At 41.6% G+C, this 25150-nt stretch overlaps 1 protein-coding gene across 1 annotated transcript in view; it reads right to left on the bottom strand.

Annotated features, from left to right (window-relative positions):
- man1a2 (mannosidase, alpha, class 1A, member 2) overlaps positions 1-25150 on the bottom strand; it is a 103085-nt gene that overhangs the window by 57334 nt on the left and 20601 nt on the right. The window contains exons 2-3 of the mRNA XM_070914705.1: positions 24295-24556; positions 9201-9297 (exon numbers count right to left, since the gene is read on the bottom strand). Of these exons, the coding sequence (XP_070770806.1) occupies positions 9201-9297; positions 24295-24556 (359 nt within the window). The remainder of the gene's footprint in view (positions 1-9200; positions 9298-24294; positions 24557-25150) is intronic.

The raw sequence follows: 25150 nt of genomic DNA, 5'->3' as shown, positions 1-25150 counted from the left end.
CACCTGCCAGATGCTGCCCACCTACAGATGGAGGACAATGTTCCAGTTAAAAAGAAAATCTACGTATGTAACACATACTGAAACCATAACATGGCATCAAATAAATACGTCACTCAGCCTCGTTCTTGAATTTCCACACTGGGGACATAAACATGAGGCAGGTAGGGGGACCAACCAGGTGAACAAGGGGACTGCTTTTCCACAGATTTCCACTGCCACCAAAGAAGGGCTCAGCTCCCTTGAGTCCGTTACACACTAGTTCAATATGAATAGAAAGTCAAACAGCTTCAGAGTTATGTACAGCTGAACTGTGGGTAATTCCAAAGTGACTCATTCAATTATTCAGTGGCACTACTTTGTAGACTCCAGCCTTCATCATCATCTGGTCACATAGATGGTAGACAATAAAAAAAACTAAAGCCTGTGGGTATGAACTTACAAGGTAATGTTTTTCATGAAACTTCCCTCTCTTTCTACTCTGTTTGAAGGGCTTATGCACATTCCTGCTGGACTCAGCAGCAGGCAAATCCTCCTGTTTCCTGCTGTCCAATTTGGCACCGGCAGCCCTGCTGAAAGTTTAATCTGAAAGGAAAGAGTAAGGGAGGGCCAAGTCGAAGAGTTCTGAGGGAAATTTGACGTCTTGTTGGGAGCAGAATTCTATTCTCTCCACAGTCTCTTTTTGCACTGCAAATGTGCCAACCAAAGTCTGCAAAGCTAGAAATAATGCAGTAGGCTCACCCATCCAAATTGGAGATATACCAATTACCGCTAACAGGAGCAGATCAGGCCTGAACTGGGCTTAGAGGGTTCTGGTAGCATGAAGCATGTTAGCATTGTCTAAGACACACATTTGTGTATGTTTCAGATGAGCCCAATTTGACAAATAATACCTGATGAATCCTGGTTTGCATGTTTTGATCAATATCGTGTACAGGATTCTAAGAAGGGTGTTTTCTCTGCCATGAATTGACTGGTCTATACTACATACTATAATACTAGGGCTAACTAGCTGCACCCTGCAATACAGAAACAATGCTGCTCCTTTATTTCTATGTCTTCTACATGGGCCATCAGCTTGTGAGGATATTGACTTTTTAGGGGACCTGTAACCTCTTTAATCCTTCAGTCGTTTTAACATCACTGCACAGCGGAGAGTTATCATAATATTATGTATGTAGCCTTCAAATGCATATTTAAAACCTTTTTGCAGGGTTGTCATTGTTGAATCACCTGGATATTTTAAAAAGTCAAGTCAAGTCTTATTCATACAGCCCAAAAGCACAAATCAATCACAAAACCATTTACCATACCATATAAGTGCCTTCGGGCTTCAAAAGCTGTACAACATATAACATCCTCTATCCTTAGAGCCTTAACTTCAGAAGGGCAACATAGGAGGGACGCCTCTTCCACTTCAGACTGACATGCAATAAATGTCTTAAAACAAATGACAGTTGTCAGCATTTGTAAACAACCGCACCAAGCTGAGCTACTGTATTTCTCTCCCTTTGTCTTCTCCCTTCCCAAACCCTGATCTCTGCTTCCCTCTCTTCCCCTCCTTCTCCCATATAGAAAGCAGCTTTGGTTCCTCAGGCAGTCAAGTGATCATCAGTGAAACCTCTCACGCCACTCCACCCCCACCTTCTGCCACAGTCATGGAGACATCTGAGTCTACACATCAGGGTGAAAAGGAAAAAGGCTGATAAGCTTGATGTGTGGTCCTTTCGAGCATGTCATTGTTTTCACTTTAGCAGCAGGTCGCTTTGTATCTCATCCAACGAGGGAAATAACCAGCAGAATGCAATTTTTTACGAAAACGTAGATTTGTATAATGGGAGATTTTAATCAGGGGACTGGGGGAGCTGTGACTATGAACTTATGAATATAAAAGAGATTAGGAAATGTTCCTGGGGTTGAGTTAAGCTTCATCAAGCCAACATCCCCAAAGGCTGTTGGAAAAGAAATCACTTTAACCTAGATAGATGAAGCGGAAGATTTTGGTGGATGGTAGACCAAAGCCTACCTTTTCTTCTTGACATCAAAGAAATTAAAGAAATTAAATTAGCTGGTATGATACAAAACTACCGGAGCCACTCATAGCAGATACAAATACAAGCTGCCGACTTGCTTCAGATTCAGTGGCATCCAAATAAACAAAAACTTCTACCAGGAGCAAACCGGTTAAGTAAGGTGACATAGCCACAGTAGATCTGGTCAATGACTGTGGAGACTACTGTCTTGAATGTGGATCACAAGACTGTGTTGTGTGATTTCTTTAATGTCATATTTGTCTTGTTAGGAGCGTAGTCCTTACAGGAATCAAGAGTGATAAAAAATGTATTAGCCTAATGGAACTGTGAGCTGATTTGGATAAAAGCATCCAGCTGACAGCATGCTGCATTCATAAACTTTAAGATAATCACTGAAGAAGAACTTTAGGATTACTGTCTGCGGGTTATTCAATATCTTGCTTTGTAATCAATCCATCCTGACAGTGCACACAGTGAGCACTTTGTTTCAATACGGACTAATATACAAGTGGCACATCTCGGCTTTTAAGAATTTCACTGCACAGCTGATTTGTCAGATCAACACCGCAGTGTCTCTGCAGACTCCATATTTATTCCCTCACTTTTTCCTTCTTTATTTTTTCGCACTCCCTCCTTCTCTCCGACATAATAACAGAGAAATCGACTCTTCCCGTCCAAGTCCAACTCACTCGCTCAGCCTTTCGCGCCTTGTTTATTCACTTTCCTTTAGGATAGTGTCTGAAGGCTTAAGCCTGATTAATACTTTAACAGCCACTTTGCAGGGCTTCGGAAGGGGGGTTACAAACACAGTACGCACACCGAGAAAAACCCCACTACCCTACTGGGATTTTATGTTCTGTCCATCCTGTTGGGATGCTGTCCAGCTGAGCAGTAAAGAAAAGAGAATACCAACCAAAGTGCTTCCATCCAGTGGACAGACGACAACATTTCACTAACTTAGCCATCTTTGCAGTAACATAACTGATTTGGTCATATATTAGGTATTACAATTGCATTGATGTTTTGTATCCGGCACCCATCCCACTGAGGTTAAGTGGATGTGCACACGACTACTCTAACTCATCATGCATTAGGTGTACCACTAGATTTGAACTGCCTGACTCTATAGCGACACATAAATATGTCATTTCTGTTTCATGGGTCTTCACCCAGGAGTGCATTGCTATGGTGCTGCTATGCAACCCTTTTCCAGGATGCAGCGCACTGTTTCGCCCTGGGAGCCAAACATGTGAAGACATGACCTAGATGCTGGGGGGTGGGGTGGGGGGGGGTAAAGCTACATGGCTGTGGGCAACAGTAGACTTCTGACTTAATGGTTATCACAGTATCCATATGAAGCCTGCAGAGATATTTCAAGAAGGAACTAATATCTAATAGCTCTACAGAAGTTTATACTCCTCAGTGTCTATTGATTAGAAAAGCTGGAAATCAAAGCAGTATTTGATCCGGTATTGTGGTTGTATGGGATTCTGGATGAGGCATTACACCAAACAGAATCTCTATTGAGCTGCCTCCCTTAATCACCAGAGCAACACGTTTTGTAGATGATCAGAAAGAGGTACATTTTTGCCCACAAAATAATGGCTCATGGCAATAATGAGTAACACGAGTATTTCTGGTCCAACATGGTGACTTTAAGGGTTTTGCTGTGACTTAACTAAAGACTCTAAAAACTATTTTCAAAGAGAAAACAGGGAGGACATTTAAATTGCATAAAAGCATTTCTGAAAAATTTTGAAAGAAATGATGCAAGGTTTTCACCTTACAAAAGCATGTGCACGTTACTTGAAACTACGTATAAACAGTCAAGTCTGTAGGGGCAACGAGATGCACACACACCCAAAGTAATCTTATAATGGACAAAGCAGGTGTCAGGTCTCCAGTACTGGACTGACAGAGGGGCCCGTGTCCAAACTTTATCCTAGTTTTGCATCATCTCCATCGCCTCCAACCTAACAGGCCTCTAGCAACTGCATGCCAGAGGCAGTCTGTGATACCATTTACTGTGAGCATGTCAAACTGCCTGTGGGAGAAAGCCATGTGGCTGAGAAGTGAGAGATTCTCCGCTTGCAAGTTTAGATTAAAACCATCAGACAGCAAGCTTGCGGGGGAAACCAATAAAGCAGAAACAGTCACTCGGTCGAGTATGCAGGGTAGGCCTCAGACTCACCAGAGGATTCCCTTGTGTGCAGGCAAGATTAAATCCGCTGAAATGACTCCAGTAAGGTGACTCAAAGCCACAAATGAAATCTATAAAGAGAGGCCACTTGGGAAACGGACGACGCTCCTGATCCTCTCGTGTTGTCTGAAAAATATTTCTAAAACAGAGCCTCAAGTCATCGTCCAACCACTGAATGAAACTGTGTTGAGACAAAACGACCTAGCAAGCTTCTCTCTCTCCTATCGTTTAAATGATCTTTTGTTTTTGTTTACATTTAGGGCTGCAAATAATGATTATTGTCATTACTGATCAATCTGTGATTTCTGTTTCAATTAATCAATCAATAAGTTTGTCCAATCAAAGCTTGAAAATAATGAAAATGTCCTTCAGGATTTCCCAGAACACAGGGTGATATCTCCAATTATCCGACAAACAATCCGGCAACACCAAACAAAAGTATTCAACACAGACATTAATGACTTTATTTATCGATTATCAAAATAGTTTTCATTTAATACTCTAATTAAGGTAAAGAGAGACACGTCTCATTCAACTTCAGGATATATCAGAATCACATCAGTCCCGCCTTAAAAAGGTGACGGTTTGTAAACTACTCTCCTCTGACCACAGGGGGACGGAGAGGCAGTGGTGTGGACTTACACTCGCACTGAAGTCCTGATCAATGTAAAGTGACCTGCGTCCCCTGAGAGCATTTTCCAGCAAACAATGAGGAGTGTGTTTAAAGATCAGAGCTTGTGCTGTCCATTTACAATAAACAAGGCCGCTTCAGCCCGGCCTTTGCTTCGACTGACCCACAACCTGAACAAGGGTCAAATGCTTTCAGGCTGAATCAATGGCGGTTGATGTTCCTCATACAATTACCCATGGGTATTATTGCCTTGTGTGTGTGTGTCGGGGGGGGGGCAACAAAGAGATGAATGGAGTTGTCTATCATCTGACTGAAAAGGCTAACCGCTGAGGACAGAGTTACTACGATCAAAGCCACAAGACACAAAAGCAGTCATGCAACTGGCGGTGTGGGGTTAGTTTATCAAGGCTGCAACTCCCCATTATTTTCATTTTTGATTATTTCATATTATACATGAATTGCTGATTATTTTCTCTATTAATACATTATTTGTTTGGTCTATTAAATGTCAAAAAGTAGTCATCGGCCATCACAACTTTGTGAAGACCAAAGTGACATCTTCAAATTGCTTAATTTGTCAGACCAACAGTCCAAAACCCAAAGATATTTCAATTACTATCATATATGACAAAGAAAAGCTGCTTGATTAATCGCTTATCAAAATAGTTGCCAATTCATTGATGCTGCTCTTTCATTCGTACAGTAGCATATACAGCAGAACTGCAGTGGCATGCCAAGACTTCATGGTGTATGCCACTTAAAAAAATCTCAAATAAGTTGAAGCACGTTCAGAAGGCTCGGGACACATTTTTGTAGGTTCATCCGTTTCATGGTGGCTTTACTACTTTATTGCATTTGTAAATAAAAAATAATGGATATAATGAGTTACTTATTACTTACTTAAATTTAGTTATTCTTCATTCAAAAAGTCATTCTTCTAAAACCGACAGTGCAAGTACAGAACAATATGCAAGAGCCATTTTTGGCATCATGTACAGACAGAAGAACCGTTGGAACAGCTTAAAATGAGCCTCAGTCTTTGCTGGTCCTTTGTCACTATGGAGCCTTTGACATTTACTCCATCAAAGGGTGTGTGTGTGTGTGTGTGTGTGTGTTTGTGAGTTTGAGGTAGCTTGCTGGCTGTGTCTAACACTGCTTGAACCATGCTTTTCTTAACCCAGCTTGAACTGTGTTTCCTCTACAAGGCCACGCAGTATCCTTGCTTGAACCGCTTACCCTGCAGACAAAGGCTGTATTTGTATCTGTACTCAAAATCAGCTCTACTCATTCTCCACAGAAAAGAAAAAAAAAAAGACAAAAACAGGGCCAGGCAGTGAACTCAAGGTTATCTGAGACTGGTGCCACAATGAGAGCCCCAGTCCTCTTGTTACCATTCTGGCCTCTCGTCTTCTCTCTGGACAGATTAAGGCTGAGCTGGAAGGCGTGGAGCGGGCACACAGCTTTACCCTTTGTCTCTTTAACAGCTACTTGGCATGTTTAATAGAGGCAAATTGTACGCAAACTGCTGCTGTTTATGTAATGCTCGTGTCAGGCAGGAGGGCTGCTAATCTTTCCACATTTCCCTTTAGTCCATGAGGTCAAAACTCAAGTTAAAATTAGTATAACGCTTGTCTTGGTTTGGCTTTACCGTCAAAGTATATAGCAGCAGGTTTCACTTTAAATGACAAAACATCAGATAGATTTAAATCCACAATTAACTTCGATCAGCGATCCCTGTTTCCATCCAATCACCCAGCCTTTGTGCATGTGTGTGTCCGTCTGGTACAAGCTGTCAGTGCTCCTAACAGTTCCAGCAACACAGCAACAAGAGTCTGCTGCATCTCCAATATATTGCTTTCTCTTTTCTGAGCGACTGCCTCTTTCAAAGACACTTGCACGTGCACACACACACACACACACACACTCACACACATAATCAATATAGCCAAGTTCTGTAGGAGTGTTTTGTGAAGAGTGTGAGGGTTGATTCTTTGCCTTGTGATTCGCTTGTGTTTTACCGGCCACCCTGTGACTAATAACCTGCAGACACCCAGACTCAGCTATTACAAGGAGGCAGGACAAAACACACACACACACACACACACACAATACATGCTGCAGATGAACAGACACAAGAACAGCTACAAATGGAAACACACACACATACAGCATCTATCTACCATTTAGCAGCAGCTCATAAAATAAAACGGGCGCCTTCGGCCAATTTGCCGGCCGGAACATTCAAATTGGACACAAAAGCCTCATAAGCACGCATCCACACACCACACACCACAAACACACACACACACACACACACACACACACACACACACATATATATCCAGGAACCTAAGGTACAAACACACAAGCAGAAACCCAGGAAAACACAAGTCAGACTCATAAACACTCAGATAAACATCTTCACGCGCATAAAATTCACACTCAGCAAAGACCAACGTGGGATTTTGGACATCAATATCAGCACTGATTATTCAGAATTAGAATTTTCCATAACCAAATAATTCTCTCAATCATGAGAAGAGAAGAATATACAAAGGTAAAGGTGAGCACACGCAACAAGCAACGGAACACAGTAAGCCAAAAAACGCACAGCCACCTCATACATTCCACATCATTCTGCAGCACACAGCCATTTTATCCAGCTATTTCACAGGAAATGTGTTTTAAATTATCTTTATAAACTGGGACTGTCGGCTGTAGATCTCTGGATATTTTTACACCTTTCTTATCCACTGTGACAGCTACAAGAGAAGACTGTACAGTGGCAGCGTAGGCCAAGGAGATGGGGCAAGTGTGAAAAAACAAATGCTGCTTGTTGGCCATGTCCACACTGTTGGAAAAATGCTGGGACAAAAGCCAGTGGTGTATTCTAGTATGGTGCGTTAAGTCCACCACCTGCCAACCTCCCCAGCGCCGGTTAGTGGGTTTATACAAGAAATAATAGGGAGGCGTCTTAAAGGGGCCCTGTGGACTTTGCAAAGCCAATTTTTTAAGCATTTTAAATCCAGCATTGTTTACATCCATGTTGACTAGCTTGCAGTCTTCCTCTTCCTGGCCCTTGCTGGCACATTGCTGCACATCTTGGCGTGTTACCACTAGGGCTGTAACCAAATCAGAAATGCCAGAGTTGGCTAAATATTTAACTTTGCAGGGTAAAAGTTTATAGCCTGACATGCTGTTTTCCTGCCTTACTCTGTGTACAATGACGAAGCTTAAGTGCAGTGAGGCGAGCCCGTGTCTACACTCACTTTAAACTAACTCATAGGATATTCAGAGTCTTTTTTCCCCCCATATATTATCTATTAAGCCATTATTTGTTCATTTAAAAAACTTCTATGTGTGATAAATGTGAAAAATATTTAATTTGACAACAATGTCACGTCATAGGTCTTGGCCAAGGTAACCGGAAGAGTCATTTAACAGTCAGTAACACTACTGTTCTCGGAGTATTCGGGGACAACTTGCGAAGGTGAGAGAATTCTCCCGCTGCAACAAGTGTAGTCCAAGTTGTGTGATCTGTGTTATCATGGACGGCAGCTGCAGGGGTGGATACCAGAAAAAAAAAAACAGCTTCCAAAACACAAATCACAGATGAGAGGCTGCAATGATTGACCCCTCTGTGGGAAATGTGATCACTGCCAATGGCAAAGTTTCTCTCTCTACAAACAAGAATTTCCCTTATGACTGGGCCCTGGCAAAGACCTCACACAGTGTTTGTACTCCCACTGTATAATGCAAAATCTAACACTATAACATTTTACTGGGTGGTAGATTTATTTGGGTTTAGATATTAGAGTGTTAATGTGAGAATGGGATTATTTTAATTATTATTGTTGTGTTAGTGTTGTTGACTATGTACTATGGACATTTTCATTAACTACTAACACAGTATCAGTGTGTGCTCACAACACTTACAACAAAATAACTGCTCTATAGATGCATACACTGGATAAGGACTAGTGAAATATTACCAATACTTCAAATACATTTTCTCATTTTCTTTTTATTCATTTCAATGATGTGTGTTCTCTGCTTGTGGTTTCAGTGATCTTGTGCGTCTGTTCGTAAACACTCTTCCCAAAGTGATATGCATCCTGCCGGAGGCATTATCACATAACCTTGTCCACAAGAGAGAAGACAGGGCGCGTGTGTGTGTGTGTGTGTGTGTGTGTGTGTGTATGTGTGTGTACGTGTCTAAGTGTGAGCAAGACAGAGTGTGTGTGCATTCATTCATGCGTCCATGTGTGATTTACAACTGTGTGAGCAAACTGCCAATGGGCACAGACAGCAGAGGGAGAGAGGGGTTTGTCTGGCTTACCAAAGATATTTGTGGAATGTCCTTTCTTGGCGAGGGGCTTCAGCTCGTTGTGACCCCAGCCGTACTGTCTGTAGCTGTCCCATGCATGCTTCATCATCTGAGAAGAAAAAGACAACCAAACAGCATATTAGAAGATGTCTCCTGACTTGACAAGGCAAGAATGTGACGTCACAGCCACAAATCCTGCCACTCGTATGATGATTGTACCTCCAAGTAATGGCTCGGTAATGATGGCTGGATAACGATGTATAAATTTGCATCGTAATTTTACATTGATATAATTTGAATTTCAGCATAATGTGATTTCAGTTACAACAGCTGTTGTCTCAGGAATTATTCAAGCCGTCACTAAAACTAGTTAAGGCACCAAACATATAAATACACTGCAGAGCAAAAAACAATTATATCATTTTGTTTCTCAATCATCAAGATGAATAAAAGTGACTGCATGTGATCACAGATTCTTGCCAAATAACCCACATAATGCATTAAGGCATAATCAATAAGACTTGCTGGTGAGTAATTTCCTCCTGTCAAAAAAACCCTTTCCTTGCCTTTCTTTCACTCTTACAATCGATCTGCACATCAGGACAGAGCTATTAATGAATCAATGAATCAATCAACTGCTGCATGTTTGTATATACATGTTAATGTAATCTTACAACGGGTGAACTGAACCGAAATAATGGTAGAAAATTAAGAAAGAAAGCTCTAGAAAAAAGAAAACATCCACCACACACACACACACACACACACACACACACACACACAATCACTGGCGGTTTGGCAGGGCTGAAAGAAGGATATGACTTTGATCTGGAAGATGACGCTGCCGAGTCAAAATTTGACAAAGCACACACACACACACACACACCTTTGATGGTTTGAAGAAGAGCACATACAAATGATAGGTATGACAATAAAACACATTTAACACAAACTGAGGATATAATTTGGAGCGCTCTCTTTTGTGTTTTGCTTTAGCGCTCCCCCTCCTTGTATCTGTAGACATTTTTCTACTGCATGGAACAAAATAAGATTCTATTCTTCATATGACCTTTGAAAGGAGGCTGAAAGAGATCGGAGAGGGGGATGAGGATGAAAAGAGCAAGAGATTGTGAGATGAGCCCTGACATGGGAGGCTGATGCTGAGAAGAGGCGCTCCAGGGCAAACAGAGAAGATGACACAGCCAAGAAAGGAAAAAGTGCCAGCTTTTACAGAAGCGCCGCCGCTGCTTTCAATTTCAAACCTTTTTTCCTCCTACACACCTCTTACTCAAGTGGCATCGACAACCTCAGAAAAGTACATTTCCTGTCCATGTGGTCGTGTCAGTCGCTGTCTGGTTCTATGGACATCTGTTGATTTCTTTCTCTACTGTCTTGTCTACCTGGCAGCTTTCCTATCTGTCCATCTGCCATGCCTGTCAGCTTGTCACATCATTTTTATGATGACCTAGATGATGTCAATGATGACGACTAAGTTGGCACTGATGCCCTGCATCACACAATTGTTCTTATTGTGTATATGTTGTTGTATTAAAGCTCCATTGTTTGATATTTGATCATTATTTGGCTACTGTAGGCCTCCTTTTCATGCCTAATGCTACTGAAAGGGGATCCCTCTCCATGAAGCTCCTGCTGAACTGTTTCGGGTTTAGCAACATATGCATGTGTGACGCGTATCCACTTCCTCCCACTGTATAAAAATGAAGCCAAATTATCCCGAATATGACATCATTTGGAGTCAGAGTCTACACAGTAGTGATTAGGGGGTGGAGCCGCAGTATCAAGGTCTCCTCACCCTCTTTTTATAGCAACAGAAAACTAATTAAAATAATTTTGCAATATGACGAGAGATCGCTCAGAGCTCAGTATGAGAGAAATTCTGTGTGTGCTGCACCAGGCAGGAAAGTAGAAACTAAACAAGCTATCAGTAACACACACGCTAGTGCACTGTATCACATACCAGGAAGCAGCTTGGTGACAACCTATCTAGCGATCAGCCACCTTGTATTTCTCCCCTACCAAGCAGTTTCCCTACCTGCCAGCATGTCTGTCTGCATAACTGCTTGCCTCTTTATGTCACCATGTGAGGATGAGTATCCAGACCCTCCTGCATCTCTCCCTCGGTCTCTCTCCTTGGAGCAGGCAGGCGGCCAAGCTAATAAAGACAAGGGCCAGGAGCTTCATTGTGTTCTTGGCCTCATGGTTTTCCATGACGCACTCCATGCACACACTGAGGATCATAAATCAAATTAATACACAACGTGACATGGACACCTAAGCATTGCCTGGCTCCCTGTGATCTGTGTTGATTGGATGCTTCATCAAATTTTGATTGGCCCATATGCCAAGGACAAGCGCAACAGTGCAGGGTGCTTGACAATGTTGACAAACTGCTTATTTAAAGGACCTTGGAATACTAATTGGACATTAAGCTACAAAATTTTGTGATTGATTCTGACAGCTACCTCTTGCCATCACAGCATCTTGGGAGCCACAAGAAAAGGAGGGGGAAAAATGGTTTGCATTGGCCAAAGTGGCTGGTTTATTCCATAATTAGAACTGAACCACCAACTGAATTTTGGAGTCATCAGCAATGACTCCAAAATTGGCTGCAGAGGTGGCACAGAAAAACTTAAAAGCCAAACCAACCATTTTGGGATCCTTGACAAGGAAAGTGAAACCTGCATCAATCAATATTTCTAATATTAACACTGATTTAGACAGAACTATGGGGCGTGTTAGACTCAAGTCAATAAAAAGTCAGCATGTTGCATTATTGTGAAATGATCTAACCCAACTGGCACACTGTTTTGATTGTTTTAAGGCGTTTTGGTTATGAGTCTGTCAAATGCCCAAGCCTGGAGGTGTTGTGGGCTTTTCCATCATTTGTCACACAGCATGTTTCATTAAACATTTAATGACACACTCACTCTGATAACACTGAAATCATGTTTCCACATTGATGCAGCCCCCAAAAAAGCACAACTCAAGATCCTGCATTCTGTGGGAAATGACTCCCTTTGAGTGGTTTCCAACAGGCTGAGGAATAGGTCTTTGGAAAATATTATATTATTATTATATTATTATATTATATAGTCTACTCATGAGACTCTGCAACCACCATTGGATACTTTTTGGATAACATTTTAAATCACAAATTTGCGAGTGTGGATAATTTTGCTCTCAAACCTTTTTTGATTGCACAATAAGGACAAAAAAAGTGACTCCATACAAGAAAAATATCTGTAGCTATGTCTCACTCAGTTGTTAGTCCCAGTGCGTCCTGGTGGTGGTTAGTGCTCTTGTCAGTAAGTCCCAGATGCAGTAATTCACAGTGGGTACTGTGGAGCATGACGACAACCAGCAGCTTGTGGTGTAGGATGAAGAGAGGCTGCTCAACCCTGACAACTCTCCAAAGTAACACAGACAAACACAGTCTGCTCCTTTGCATGATTCATCATCTTTTCTGTGGCAGCTGCTTGGTAAGGCTGGGAGTCACTGTAATCCTTTCCACAAATACACACTTTACAATACACACTTCTGAAAATACATTTCTCTACTAGTCACATCACTTTATATTAATTAGGGGCAACAGTAAAATTCCCTCTCTTGCTTCCAAATCAGGACTCAACAATTTGAAACGGCATGGGCTCCTTTATATTGTTAATACATTTACAACAACACCAATACTGAGATAAAAAGGGTTTTCATTTGATCTAAATACCGCCATGTGTGTAGTTTCTCCTTTGGGGTTTCCTGAAACAGGCTGACTTGGTGCAGTCTTGCTCCAAGTCTTAGAGGATGTGGCACAAGTCCGTGGAATAGACATTATATATAAGTTAACGTTATTAACAATCTGTTAATGACTGTTTATTTTTATTTTAGGCCACAAGAGCCACATGAACGTAAGCAATGTTTGACAACATGGGGCACATTGTCACCCACTGCTCACATATTTTGTTTTGAGGGGATAATAATAGAGGTTGCTTGGATTGCCAGCTTTGGCAAAAATCTGCAAAGTCTGCAGATAACTGAGTCTGCAGATGTAATTATCTGCATGGAACTATGGATGAAGCACACCTTTCCTCCACTTTTCTTGATCTTTTGATCCATGTGTGTTTGTTTTAGTGATAAAGGGGAGCACTGGTTAACACGCAGTACATGGTAATTAGCTTCAAATTTATACCGATACAAATGGTACAGCCAAATCATGGGGTATCGCTGCCGATTTGCCATTCATACCAGTTACTATACTGCGTACCTGATCGCAAAATATATCAGTTATTGGTAGCTACTACAGTACACCTGCATGATAACTGTATGACTGTCTTATACTATATCTCTCTTTATTCAAACTGATCAGAAAGAAAGTAAAAAGCTCAAGTGGGCAATCAAATTCAATAAAGCTAGCCTTATTGGCTAATGTAGTAATTACCTTACAGTTAATAGCATAAGAAACTGACACAAAAAGAGACACATCGCTATTTTTATCCATCATCCTAAGGCCAGGCCAACTTTGGCGTCTGGAGGTGACCCCAGAGTCGTACACTGTATCATCAATCAATAGCATCTCACTCGGTCCTGTCCCCAGTCCAAACACATATATACACACACAATCAGATGTGGCGTCTGAGGACCATAGGACAACTTAATAAATCATGCCTTGTCTTATTCTGTGCCCGAGAGGATTGGGAAGACAAGTCGCCATAGATGTCCATTATCTTTTTCTACGGTGATCTGCTCATTTCTGTGGCCAAGTCTCTGTTTTGCTGCCGTAAATGTATTAATCATGCCACGTTATACGCTCAAACTCACTTTGGAACGAACTGGCAGCCCAGGAGTGGCCCTGTGTTATTAAGGTCAGAGTCTGAGGGAGATTAAAAAACGCTCTTCCCCTCCCTCTGCCTATTGACTGACGAGTTTGAGGGTGAAAAGCGAAGCCTACAATATGGTGCTGGGTTTGATGAGAAAGGCAGCAGGATTTCTCATTTAATGAATATATATGGCCGGCCCACCCAAAACAATCGTTTGTATTTTCATTTCATTGATTCGAAAAGGTCCAAATGCACAGTACAGACTGATTTAAACGTGAAAGAGATCGTGTATTTACTGCTGCTTAGCAGAAATCTCTCGATGCTTTTGCAGCCCCAGGGTCAACCGCAACAAATAAACACTCAACCTGTGGTAAACACTTTGACAACATATTCTACTATACACAAGAACCTGTTATTGAAGTTGTGCATTCTTGCAAATTGAATTAAATAGCTCTTTCTGGCATATCTTTTATGCAAAATACTCAGATTTTTAATATCAAAATCAGCTGAGTTTCTCAGAAGAGGCAGGTTGCCCTCCCTCTTGATGTCCAACAAGACTGCAGTCTATTAGGAGCTGTGACCTTCACAACGGCAGCCGCTTGCTACCCTGCTCTAGAAAAGAAGCACAACACGCCCCCAGCCATCTCTTTCCCGAAGGACCAACAGCCATGATTCATGCACCTTCATCCATGTGCCACGGTCTCATACACACACACAATTACAATGTACGGACACAGACAACCACAGCGCGCTGAAATATTCATAAATCCCCTTCGGCTGAGAGCAAGGCCATTACTTTTGCCATTGTTTGACAAAAAAAAAAAAAAAAAAAAGTAAAAATCAGCTTAGCTCCCACAGAGGAGGGACACGGTGACAAGCTTTTGGAGGTTTGGGGAGCTGGAGTTATGTGCTGCTCTGAGTGACCTCCAGAGTCAGTTTGACTGATTTGAAGCACCCGTCTGTCCGCCTGCCCTCGTCTTTCTCATCTCCTTCCAGCTCACCCCATGGAGGCTTCCTATCTGGCTGCACGGAAGGCCTTTCAGAAGATGCACGAGGGTGGCAAGAATGTGACATCTGAATTGCTTCTTGCAGTAAATACATTCATGGTACTTAGGCAGAGGGTGGCAATAAATTCCCCGTGAAATCGAGACAGTAAAAGAGTCTAGATATGCTGTTTTTATACAGCTCACAAGCCAAGAGTTCAAACAGATAATGGCTTCCGATACGGTTACAACAGTGTAACGTATGGAAGCCGCAATCCAACAATTCACCACTCTCATGATGTCAGTTCAATTACATCAATATCTGGATCAAAAGATGTGTTTGAATGTCTTTTTCAGGAGACAATGAACACGTCTAAAAAGCTGTCAACCAGATGAATGTGGGTTGCTGTTTATAGGTAGCTATCCTTTCAATACAGTATCTCTGCTATAGTGGATAATGCTCTGCTTTATGGCAATATTGGATTTACCTGCATTTGTTAGGTATTTTGTTGATTTGATTAGTCAAAACAGATATTCCCATCTGTTGTTTTTTTGTTTTTTTTATCTATACCTGTGCTTTGAGCTTTGAGCACAGCATGTGTAGTCCCACTCTAATTTTCCCATTTGTTTGGGTTCGGCAGAGCAAGAGGAGCAATTGATTATCCAAATACCTAATTTACATTGGTTGGGCCACCAAAAGAACCCATCCCCAAAAGCATGATTGTTTCTATTACATAAATAATTACTGATGAATAATGGTTTAAAAATTACAGCACCCACAGTTTTGACAATATCACAGGAAGGTTTTTAACACAGCAGACTGATCATCGAAGAACACCTACACTGTCTTTAAAGATTTCAGATCCCTCCATCCCGTTTACTGGAGCTGAAAAAGATATAAATGAGTCATCCAATCCCGGTGTGTAAGATCATAATTACCTTGCTTGGAACCTAAAATAACATATTTTCCCAGCGAGCCAATTTGAAAGATAGAGGATGAGTCATATTAAGTATGAAGTGCAGAATCATGTAATATTCGATGATACTGCATACTGGGGGTTCATGTACATCACAGGTATCATTTACGAGATCTCGAGCAATGCCTAAGGCGGAAAAATAGTTGTTATCGTACATTAGTTATTGTGTCCAGTCACTTTCTCAAACTAGCCAACCAGCTAGATTTGGAGGGATCGAGCAATTGTATAATAATTTTAAGTTTGCGTCTTTTAGTTTCACAAAAAAAAAAATAGGTTAACTGTATTGAAAGATGTTTACAAGTGGTAGAAACTTTTCACAACAGTTTAATCAATCCAGACGGGAGCAGGATGTAAAAGATGACACAGCGACTTCTTAACACTGAAAAAGACAATGCTATAATGCAGAGATAAGATTAGACTGTGAAGAATGACCTGATATGAGGAGCTTTGTAAATGATGAATGCTTCAATACTTCTGCTTTATTCATCTTCATGTGTGAGTTTGTTAGAAACTTGGATTGCCACTTCCACTTGGGCATGAATGGATGGTGAACCTGAGGATGCTGCAACAGTTTGAATGTGCTGAACTCACTGGCAGCCGCTTCGGCCACCATGTTTTGCAAATTGAATGTGTGCCTCTTTTAACACGTCTGATATCCAAATACTCCCACGCTGCTGATTTAAGGTGTTTCCCTGATGACTACAAGGCTGAGATGTTGTGTCCTCTTTCTTACTAAATACATAGAAATAGAAAAGGCCATGAAACTATGTACTTTTGTGGGGTTTTTTTTTTTATAAGTCAGTGTAATGATGCGTAACTGACACACACAAAAAAAGCTAGAGTAGAGAAGAGCCAGGAACATCTTGTGAAGAGATACAATTTCACAATTCAAAACATTTTAGTTGACAGTTTAGTTGTCAGGGTTTTTTGGGGGGTTTTTTGAGAACAAAATGGGTCCCTTGCACTCCACCATTCCTTACTCATTGTCCCTTCATCACTTTCAGAAAATGAAAGTGGTGAAGGGGATTAGGAGCTTGGGAGTTTTTCAAAGTCAGCTTTGTTTATTTAAAAAGACAGAAAGAAAACAAGGGCAAGGCAACTGTTGAGTCATCAACCTGTTCACATTTAAAGGCAGTGCTTACAAAGTGTTGTTATAGAGCAGAACTGCTGAATAATGTAATTACTTGCTCTGTAGTTATAAAATCTGCGCTCTACGTCCACATAAGCAGATGTCTCACCGTATCTTGACAACCACTTAGCTGATGGATTCTCCTATTCTACCTGGCTATTGATTGCAATTTGGCATGGTGACTACTGCTTTTACAAAACGTTGATAAATGAACTGTCATTGTAAAGCATAATAGGTTCAAAACGTATATTAGCAAATAAAACACATAATCTGTAGCGGGCTTTTGCAGAAAGCTAATGTTGAAGAAGTCGGCGTTGTTAGGAGGCCAGATAGACAATAAAGGCCTTAGCCAGTGGAAACATTAGCTGTGAAGTAGCAACATGGAAGTGTGGTGTTTGCATTGGTTTACGGTAGGAGAGAGTTATGGCAGGAGAAGCACTGAGGAATCACAAAATATGCCTTTATTAATGCTGAAAATGTTTGCTTTCAACACATTTTTGTGTTACTAATGGGTCTGTGCAAACAGGTTACGGAAATGACAAATGATCAAACCTTATTTTCATGTTAAATTTAGTTGTTAATCCTATGTTCACCCCTAGTTGCGATAATTGCGCCCTCTCACCACATAAAAATAAAAGCATCCCACACAAGCAACATTTCGGTTGGGTCCCTGAGGAACGGCAGGTGCCCAATCCCTATTGCAGCCCTCCACCTTGCTCTTTGGCAGCCAGTTCTGAAATGTCAGACATCAGTTATTGAAAGCATAAGATGTTTTCTGCCCTGCCTGCTCGCTCTTAAGTAAAAAGAAAAATGTAGCTTGATCTACGATGCCCTTGCATGCAGGTTGCTTCTTCTTTATCTCTTGCAGTGTTGCACAGTTAATAAGTTAATATGACAAAGCTGTCAGGCAGACCATCCTAGTAATTCATGATATACAAAATGACACACATTCCCACATTCAGATACACAGGTAGACATTTTGCAAACAGAAAAGATAAGGGAACAAACTGTATCTCCCTGTCAGTCCTGTGATCTTGCTCACTGATGCAGGTGGGGAAAGGATGACCCTGGTTTCATTTGCTCTTCTCTGTTGTATGAGTGGTTGAAAGGGGAAACAAAGCTGGAGATAGAGCTGTTCTTCTGCGGCAGCAGTCCAGAGACACAGAGAGCCATTGTAGGGTGATCCTGTTCTCTGCCAGCTTCACTGTCACTCTCTCTCCATCACCTGAGCTGTAATTGGTGAGGCTCATTAAGCCTCTCCTTTACTTTAAACGATTGTGATGCTCTCTGCCTTACATCCAATAAAGGAATTTACCACCAGTTCTCCAGTCAAACACACTTAAGCTCTTAGGTTTGACATAACCTATTGATGTGGGGGTGGATGTGCAAAACTCTGCGTATATACAATATGTATAAAACTGTGCATATGTACTGTGGGATAGAAGCAAATAAAACACAACACCTGCATGTTTTGGCTTGCGCCTTTCTAAGAAATATTCATTTGGAGATCTGATGAGAATATTCACAGCATTTTATTTAATTTGTCAGTGTTTGTGATGGTTATTTGATTAACTGCAGGTTAATGCTGCCGTCTGTGTGCACAGCTAGTTTGTGCTCACAGAGAACTACATCCTTCTGACAGCCTTTTTAAAACACTCAATGTGTGGTTGAAAAGTTGTAAAAAAAAAAATCAAATCGAGCTCAATAAGGAGTGCACACATACACATTTACAGGTTACAGGTTATGACTGAACTTGCATTGACCCCGAGGAAGCTACTGTAGCTCCTGCATTATTCCAAGATGATTCATGATTATTATTCCAAGTGAAACCAGATACAAACAACAGAGTATGGCTCCCTTTAAATGATCTGATTTTATTGTTTTAGTGTTAATGTTGGATTTTATTTAGGTGTAACTGCCAGTGATGGTGGCTTTGCTGCCTTTTTGCCACTGCTATACGTATTTCCTGATATCTCCGACCTGGACCATGAACATTTTTTTTGCCACTGGGCTGCTCATAATTATGGCCTGAACAATATGACGTAGAAGCAGCATTAGTGTAATTATAATGTAAAAATGGCACACTAAACTGCAGTATGTACCAATATCATACCCATAATGGCAGCAATGCACAACCACTGGATAGTGGTCACATATCGACTTTCTTAAAAGGTTAATGTCTGTATTCCTGAATACATTTAGCAGCTGGGAGCCCTGTTGACATATAGAACTATACATAATGTATAGATATTTATAATGTCTTCGGTAGAGGGGATGGGTTGTCAAATATCACCTCCCTGCCACATGCTATGAAAGCCTGGCTTACAAGAGAGCATCAAGCATTACATGATTGCCTCATAAAAAATAATTTGTAGCCCAGCCGCAATCCATGTTTAAAAGGAAGTAAAGCATAAACAACAACACAACACGCACCTTTGCATTCTCCAGCTTTTTCTTTTTTATCCCTGCCCATTCTGTTAGCCTTAAATGATGTACCGTGTTGTCTGCGAATGGAAGTGCTCATTGTTCAGCACAAATCAATACGCCAATCTTTATGAAAACAGATGTTTTTATGAGCCTTGTAAGACTGTCTGGATGAGGGAGATTCAAGGACTCTGCCAAATGACACAGAGCTGAGTTAGAAAGGGAGACAGACGGGAAGAGAGCAAGAGAAGGAGGGGAGTATTAAGCCTCTTTCACACATAGTTCCTGGTAAATTACTGGGATAACCTTTCAGGCACCGCTGTGATTTTTAACTATCCACACATGCAGCTACATTCAGGAACATTTCCATCTTGCACCTTTTCACACATGCCATGGCAATGCCGGAATAGATGGGGCCAAGAGACAGGCCAAGAAGAAGGAGAAGGGCTGGATGTACGTGTACGTGGCACAAGACGCCTCTTATTTTCAGGAACATGGCGGGGGAGGAGCTGTTTTTGTCCAGTGCCAATGTTCTTGTAATGTAGCCTATTTAATATTGCGAGACAAGATTCAAGCCTTGTCTTGCGATTGGTTCACTCGCTCCACGTAAAAGTGCTTGCTTTCGTGCTCGTCCCTGCAATGCTTTCCTTCACAACACAGACATACCGGTATTTTCTCTGAAATGTTACCAAGTCTTGAGGTGGGAAATTGGTGGTACAGATGTCCCAGAATATCGATCCCTGATCCCAGTCACACATGACCCCATACAGGAAATGTTCCTGAACATTTCAGGGAGAGGCTGCAAGTGTGAAAGGGGTTTTAGAAAGAGACAGAGTGCAGGGGAATGATGAAAGCTGAGCTGTACCCTACCCCTGAGGCAATTGTGCTACAAACACACACACACATACACACAGTATAGGCCTGGTGTGCAATTGACATACAAGGCCATCTGCCAAGCACTGTCAAGGCCTCGAAGACAGTGAGTGAGAGAGGATGAGGAAGGACGCTAGAGAGAAAAAGAGAGGGTTAAGTACATGAGATGGTGGAGGGCATACTCATTGCCATCTCTGCAGATATTCCACGTCTCCATCACAAACCTTCGCTGCCTCTTTATGGGCCAATACATCTGGATAGCAGCACCATTTAGATCGCACTTAAAGAGGACTGCTTTGGCCATCGATTTATCTGGGCTTTTCAGCCACAGTCCATGGCTCTGTAGGGAAACACACGCGCTCTCTCTCTCCAATGCCAGCCACAAATCTGTAACCCTTTGCTTATCACTCAGCAGTCACAGCTGAGCGACTGGCGAGCCAAGTCGGCAGTCAGATCCACGGCCTTCAAACACTGTACTGCCTCCCGACGAGCCAAAGTAGGCCATGAGACTTAGCTCTGAGAGATTCTTCTTTTCTTTTCTGTGGTGATTCTGCACAGCAACTACTAGCACTGTCAACCGAAAGGCAGTCTGCGCCATTTCCCTGTGATTCGTCATTAATGACGTTTGAGTTTCTGAAGGTGGTCCTCCTGTCTTACACATGTTCACACAGACAGATCCAGAGTAGCAGGCAGTCTCTGGCCTCTCATGAAGCTGTAGCTCTGTGTGTGGAAGATATATAGAAGTCCATGTAAGATGCAGAGTAATCAAGGTCTGCTTCAATTTCACTATCACTGTGATCACGATACACAGCAAATAACGTACATAACCAATCACTCAGGGCAATCAGGGCATTTCTGTAGGTCCATCATTTTGAATTTACATTCTACTCATATTTTATCTGGATCTGTTCAGGAAACCTACTTCTCTGCTGTTTTGTGTGGATCTCTCCTTTGTTACAAAAAAAAACTGGTTCTCAACTACTGTCTAAAAGCACATAAGCATAACCAACTAAATTTGGCCTATAATGTTAGTACGCCCTTTTAGCGGTGATCAACCAGCCACTGATATCATATAAAAAGTTGTAAAACATTTCTCCAGAATACAAGAAGACACTGAAGCATCAATGAGTGTTTTCAATAAGCACTCGAACATGCAATTTCTATGCATAGAGGTTATGCATTTATCCTAAAATAGGAACAAAGTTTACTGGATTCCAAATAATTAAAGAGGACGGAATATAAATAACGTTATATTAAGAATTCTTCAGTGAAATACTTAAAACTTTACCTTCTACTATTGGATTAAACATTCTTTTGATTTCTGCATTATGGACCCTACAAATTGTCTAGACTAACTAGTGTTTTTCCACCATTATTGATGAATAAACCTTATTGAAAGTGAACTGTGCTTTTGTACCACGGCCCATTAACTGCAACAGCCAGCTTATTTCAACAGCTCTGGGCCAACAATACCTCATGATGTGACAGGTGAATAGTATTGGCACAGTTAATGGTCAAATTCATTCCATTCCCTTTCTTTTATTGCCCTAAAGCTTTCTCTATCTCCAGACAAAGGTTTAATGGCCACTAATGTCCGGGTTGCATAATTAGCAGAATAGGAAAAGAGCACAGAGTTCTGAGCTAATGGAAGTGGTGGAAAAGGAGTTTTTTGTGTGTTCTGTACAGTCAATGAAATATGCATTTGGAAGGCATAAAAATTAGGTTCATTTCTATTTCTGGAGGAACAAAGAGCCTGAGTGGCATGACTGAAGCACAGAGCAGCAAAATTACCCTGCTGGATTTGACCAATTTCCCTGATTACCACACCCTCAGCTGGACTGAAGAAGCTCAGAATTGTAGTCTCCAAAGTTAACATAACCAGCAACCAGCAGTGGCATTTACAGTTCCCAGTGCAGGTGAAGAGCCAGGTAAAATGTCTACCAGCTGCATCACGTCAGTTTCTGAGAATCAAATTGGGAAATATTAAGAATATTGCAGGAAGAATTCAACATAATTAATCTGATATCTTTCTGTAATTTAGCACCAAATGACACTCACCTCTAGGCTGTTTCCCTTTGTGCAAATTTTTCTTTGTCCATCCACTAAAGGTTAACATGGTTTGGACCGCACAAAACAAATGTTCTTCAAAGACTGTCAACCAATGGAAAGAGAATACTCAATAACAACTGCTTCAAAATTATAAGTGGGGGCCAAAATGGGTTTTCTAGCCCAGCGACAGCTCTGCACAGTCAAAATCAGTGACTGAAATCACAACAAAGATTCAAAGAGTGTAGAGCTGATTTTCAGTTTCAGTAGAATTTGTTTCATTCTTTTGTTAAAAAGTGTTGCTCGTGTTTTTGTTGCAGTTTTTAATGGCAATACCACCACGCAGCTACAAAATTTCCCTCACAGCTAGAAAAATTATCAATATTTAACCCCACTCCAAACATTATAACCAGAAGCAAAGATTGCAATTGATCCTTGCAACTGCGCAAAGGACCAGATTTTGAACCAAAAACCAAAGTAATTCAGTAAAGACTTCTGGTCAGACAGATGGTATAATCCCATGGAAAGTAATGTGGTAACAGACTGGCTCAACAACTACCACTGCCTGAATTACGGACTACATGAAACATAAACGATGACAAGAAGATGGATGCCGATACTCCTCCCTGGACTTTACAAGATCAAAACGCAGGCCAAATGGCTGCCTGTAGCCAGCATTTTTTTAAAAAAAGCTCCCGTCTTTTAGTCACAATTGCATGGCAGTGTGCGATTATGATTTCTCCTTGGAATCACACGGCAATCAGGAAAAGGGGAGTGTGCTGCGCTGTGCTGTAGCCCATACAGCTGCTACTTTCTTGCTCATTTGGGAGTGTATGGCATTCTCTCTGAATGGTAATTATGAGGGGAACAAAAGCGGCATTTAGAGACAAAGGCGGGTTTGGAGTGAATGGGCCAGCTCCCATGCGCGGCGAGTGTTCTGACTCCAAGTGCCGTTTCAAGAGAGACGATATGAGGTAATTATGCAGGAGAACTTGCAGGGGGGAGAAAGGAAGACGAGGAGCAGAGAGAGGGAGATAGGCTGGGGTTGGCTTAGTGTCTATAGAGAGCGAGACCAGATAGCACCATCTGCATTCTGCTCAGGCACTGTCCGTCTGGCTCGCCATTGCCTTCAATAAAAGCTGGCGCCGAGACAGACATTAGGCAACAGAAATGTATCCAGACGTACAGTACAGTCAAGCACAAATGGGCCCTCGCACACACATGCTAGGATCTAAATTTCATCAAACACCAATCCTGTGTTTCACCCCAGTCTACTGCAAAATGGTCTTCACAGGATTAAATATGAATGGGGAGCTGATGGCACTGATTTGAAAATGGAAGTGGACTAAAGCCCCCAAATCCTGGGTCCAACCTGTCCCACACTGTAATTCATACACTGAATGTACAAAATATCAATTGCACTTGCTTTTCTCATGAATTCCACAAAGCACTTGTGGCATTTTCTCTCTAATAAATGCCATTAATTCTCATTAGATCTTGTGCTCAACATGCAGGTATGTAAATAAGGACACGAAATTAGTTGAGAGAGAGAGTTTAAAGATTTTAAGGGTCTAAAGTTCAGATGAGTAGTACACCAAAGGAGGAGGTCCTTCCATCATATGGTAAAATGAGGGACTCCAACATATATTGATATTAAGAACTAGCAACAGCTTAGAATTTGATACATGATAATATGAGTACCTAGAGTGTGTAGCTGGCCCCATCAGTAGGAAGCAGTGAAATAACCTGCGTTAATCCCATGATGGCTTCCCATGTATATGGTCCAAATTGAATGAAACCTGGATGTTTAAAAAAACTCTAATTGGCCAAAGGTAATCTTACCTCTCTGATCTTGTCGCGTTTCTCTTTGGCGTCCGGCTCTGGTGGCTCACCGTCACTGACGCCTACCACTTTGGGCATGGGGACTGGTGGCAAGGGTTTAGGCCCCGCATCCTTCTTTTTCAGGTCCTCCATTACTTTGTTCTTCTCCGTCTGAATCTCAGCCTGCAGCTCCTCACGTGACTTCCTCAGCTTCTCCTTTGCCTCCTGCAGTGCTCGCTCATGGTCTGCCCGAATCTTGTCCCGCAGGCTCTCCTCCTCCTCCCTGTAGGAGGCAGGAAAAAGGCAGGAGGTAAGTCTTTTTTATTTTCTATTCTTTGTTTGGATCCCCATTAATTTCCATAATATGGTTGCTAGTCTGCACATACAAAGAGTTATTTCAACCAAGTCTGACACAAAACAAATCTGAAACATTTGGGGAAGAAAGGTATGCAGAGGAGTTTGTTTTTGAAATTAAATGAAGATGAACTTTAAGAAGAAACGCTGACCCTCTAGGAAATAGATGTGTGACAGAGATGAAAACAAGTTAAAGCTACGTAGGTTTGCTGTGTGAAAAAGCACCTATGTCCATTTTTTCCCCCTGAAGGTCTATCAGGTTTTATTTCATAGGATAAAAGGATATTAAATCATTATGATGTTAATAGGGGTGGCCTTTGCAATTAACGGCTACAGGAAACCAGACAAAAACCCACCCACCTCTAACGCAGACAGACAAAACCAGCAGTCCCTTATGGGAAACCAACCCACCACCCCGACACTCTGCAGTTACATCAGCTCCAGGAAATAGAACAGGTGTAGATGAACACAATGAGGAGGCAAGCAGTGCCAGAATGAGAAACATCATCCTTGGTTTCACATG

This window comes from Enoplosus armatus, chromosome 11, assembly GCF_043641665.1.
Source record: "Enoplosus armatus isolate fEnoArm2 chromosome 11, fEnoArm2.hap1, whole genome shotgun sequence".
Classification (NCBI taxonomy): domain Eukaryota; kingdom Metazoa; phylum Chordata; class Actinopteri; order Centrarchiformes; family Enoplosidae; genus Enoplosus; species Enoplosus armatus.
The sequence above is the reverse complement of the archived record's forward strand: the minus strand, read 5'-3'. Positions and strand labels throughout refer to the sequence as shown.